General features: G+C 34.3%; 1 protein-coding gene across 2 annotated transcripts; it reads left to right on the top strand.

Moving 5' to 3' along the window:
- Positions 1-391: 391 nt before the first annotated feature.
- Positions 392-2,335, top strand: LOC144999903 (flavonoid 3'-monooxygenase CYP75B3-like). 2 transcript variants are annotated; one of them, XM_078959058.1, is made up of 2 exons: positions 392-1,383; positions 1,571-2,335. In XM_078959058.1, exons 1-2 carry the CDS (start codon positions 421-423, stop codon positions 1,985-1,987), a joined length of 1,380 nt encoding a protein of 459 aa, XP_078815184.1. In that variant the 5' UTR covers positions 392-420; the 3' UTR covers positions 1,988-2,335. The 2 variants fall into 2 exon arrangements, with proteins under 2 accessions (XP_078815184.1, XP_078815185.1); XM_078959059.1 differs by having other exon boundaries at positions 1,587-1,737.
- Positions 2,336-3,280: the final 945 nt, after the last annotated feature.

The raw sequence follows: 3,280 nt of genomic DNA, 5'->3' as shown, positions 1-3,280 counted from the left end.
GCCTAGTGATGGTAGCCAGCAACTAACTGACCTTTCCGAGAAACGATTATAATATAAGATTTCTGATTAAACAAATATTTATTAAACCGGGAATCATGGATCTGTATTTGAATCTTCTAATACAGTCCAAAATATGGTCGAATTTTCGCTTCTTAAATTAATATTTAAAAGATGACGATTATCATATCTATCATTCAAAAGATATGTAAGCGAGAAGCAAGGCTTCACATGTGACTACAATAATGCAAATGGATGGCAGTAATGTATATTTCAGCATTAATTAATTGGCTAAACTTGAGAATATTATAAATAAATAAAACTACTATTTTAATAAATTACTTTGACGAATAACTGGGGCTTAAATGCAGCCATCGAATTGTATATATTATCGTACGATAGTCATATTTATCAATCGCAAAAATGGCACAACTTAACAATTACCATGGATCACGGTGGTGGGAAGTGATGAACAACAACAAAGACGAGCTTACTCTTGCCATTTCAGCAATGATTTTGATTGCTTTGTGGTACAGATGGACATCTTCAAGCTCCTCCAATGGTGGACCACCATTGCCACCAGGTCCCCGTTCATTGCCAATTGTTGGCCACCTTCCATTTCTTGGTCGAGACCTGCACAAACAGTTCCTTAACATGGCGCACAGTTATGGTCCCGTTTTCAAGTTCTATCTGGGGAGCAAACTTCATGTGGTGATAAGCACACCTGAGCTAGCAAAGGTGGTGGTTCGTGACAAAGACGAGATCTTTGCTAACCGCAATTCAACAATCGCAGCCTTAACAATCACTTACGGGGGCCAAGATATAGCATTCTCTGACAACAACTCGGATTGGCGTAACCTTCGCAAGATATTTGTCCATGAGGTCCTTAGCAACAAGAATCTTGAAGCATCTAGTTGTTTCCGAAGAGATGAAGTTAGAAAAACTATCAAGAATGTTTATACTAAAATCGGAACGTCAATCAACATTAGCGAGATTGCTTTCTTGACAGAGGCCAACGTCCTAAAGAGCATGGTTTGGGGAAACACTTCAGCTCAAAAACCAAACGGTAGCCATTTTGGAGCAGAGATGCAGATTGTTTCTGCGAATATTGTTGAGCTCATGGGACAGCTGAATGTCTCTGATATCTTCCCTAGTCTTGCATGGCTTGATCTACAAGGCGTGGAGCGGAATATGAAGGAGCAACTTCGTCTGTTGGATCAAATTTTCACAACGATTATTGACGATCGAATCGAATCTAACTCTAAAAAATCGAAGCATGCAATTGGGAATGAAGGAAAGAAAGATCTTCTACAAGTGTTATTGGAGCTCATGGATCAAAACGATGGAATATCAATTAACCGGACTCAAATAAAAGCACTCATCCAGGTAATCTGTATTCAGTAGTCTTTAATTTTAATTATGTCGAAAGTCAGAGATGATATTCTTTCCAAATATCGATCATTCAGAGATAGATCCAGCAACATGAAAAAGAACACGTGCGAGTCAACCCTTTTTTCTTTACAACGATAGGCAAAATGTCATGATGAATATGGATAAACATTTGTTGTATCAGGACATTATGGTTGCAGGAACAGAAACAACGACAACGCTGATAGAGTGGGCAATGGCAGAGATCATGCAAAATGATGACATAATGAAAAAGGTTCAACAAGAATTAGAAGAAATCGTAGGACTTGACAACATTGTCGAAGAATCTCATCTCCCCAAACTACAATACCTAGATGCAGCTATTAAACAAACATTTCGGTTGCACAAAGTAGTCCCTCTCGTACTCCCAAGGTCGCCAAGCCAGGATTGTATTGTAGGAGGATACACCATTCCAAAGGGTTGTACAGTGTTTCTGAATGTTTGGGCAATCCATCGGGATCCTCGATATTGGGAGAATCCGTTAAAATTCAATCCAGAGAGATTCTTGACAAACAAATGTGATTTCAATGGAAGCAATTTAAACTTCTTCCCATTTGGATAAGGGAGAAGATCATGTCCTGGTATTCCATTGGCCGAGAAAATGCAAATGTATATCTTGGCTTCGCTATTGCACTCATTTGACTGGAGTTTGCCGGAGGGTGAAGAGCATGACCTTTCCGAAAATTTTAGCCTTACACTAAAGAAAAGAAAACCACTCATCGCTATACCATCACAAAGGTTGTCTAACGTAAGCCTCTATATGTAAGCTCTTTGTTATGTTGATGGAATGCACTGTACCAATTTCTAGTTTCAACTTTTATTGGGTGTATGAGTAGTGAATAACTTTCTAGTTTCAACTTTTATTGGGTGTATGAGTAGTGAATAACTGTCGTTCTCTGGTTATGGTTATTATATGAGTTAATTTTAAATTAGTTAAATGTAAAGGTTAAAATATTTGAGAATTTTGAATTTTTAAAAAAATAAGAAAAATAATAAATTATTATAATTGAAAGGTTCTTTATCTTTTAACTTTAACTAGATAATTTAAATAAATAAACAAAAAAACTAATAAACTTTAATTTGGAAAATTTGAAATTAAAAAAGTAAGTTCATTAATGAAATGGATATCCATTTATTATTATATTTATTGCAATCATTATATTAAAATATTATTTGAATTTAATAAAATATAAGAAATCATAAAATGGCATGTGAAAAAATAATTAATTCAAAATAATCACAAAATTACATTTGACAATTTGAATCCGAATTTGACATGTGACAAAAAAAACTTTCATTTATTAGAGTAGATAAAACTTACAACTCTTTTATGTGTGTCATAACTCATAATACATATTTCATGTAGATTACACTACTAATAAAAAAACCGAGTCAAATAAATACCCGACAAAATTTCCGTTTTAAGGAATATAATAAATCGGATTTGTTTGTGGTATATCACAAAATTTTTGGGTTATAAGACCCGAATCCAAAATTGGCAACCTCTTTTTGTTGGTGTCAGTGGTCCCTGGGTGTGTAAGTGGTGCGGTCCTACAAAGCTTTCAATTTTAAGGGGCCTCTAAATTTAGAGACAATACATAGCTTTCAATTTTAAGGGGCCTCTAAATTTAGAGACAATACATAGCTTTCAATTTTAAGGGGCCTCTAAATTTAGAGACAATACATAGTACTGGTCTTAGAGTTTTTATAAAATGCATTTTAATGTGTTGTTATTTAAGATTATAGAATGCATTTTTAATGTGTTGTTATTTAAGAATATTAATATTTAGCTATATCCATAATGTAAATTTTGGTTGCAATCATAAAGTAACGTTAATTATGAAAAAAAAAAATC

This window comes from Lactuca saligna, chromosome 6, assembly GCF_052625555.1.
Source record: "Lactuca saligna cultivar CGN05327 chromosome 6, ASM5262555v1, whole genome shotgun sequence".
NCBI lineage: Eukaryota > Viridiplantae > Streptophyta > Magnoliopsida > Asterales > Asteraceae > Lactuca > Lactuca saligna.
This window is presented reverse-complemented; position numbering and strand designations above follow the sequence as displayed.

Excerpts from the sequence above, each read along its gene's own strand:
- LOC144999903 (XM_078959058.1), top strand. The coding sequence starts at position 421 with ATGGCACAACTTAACAATTACCATGGATCACGGTGGTGGGAAGTGATG. Across the intron at positions 1,384-1,570 it reads AAATAAAAGCACTCATCCAG|GACATTATGGTTGCAGGAAC; the intron begins GTAATCTGTATT and ends TTGTTGTATCAG.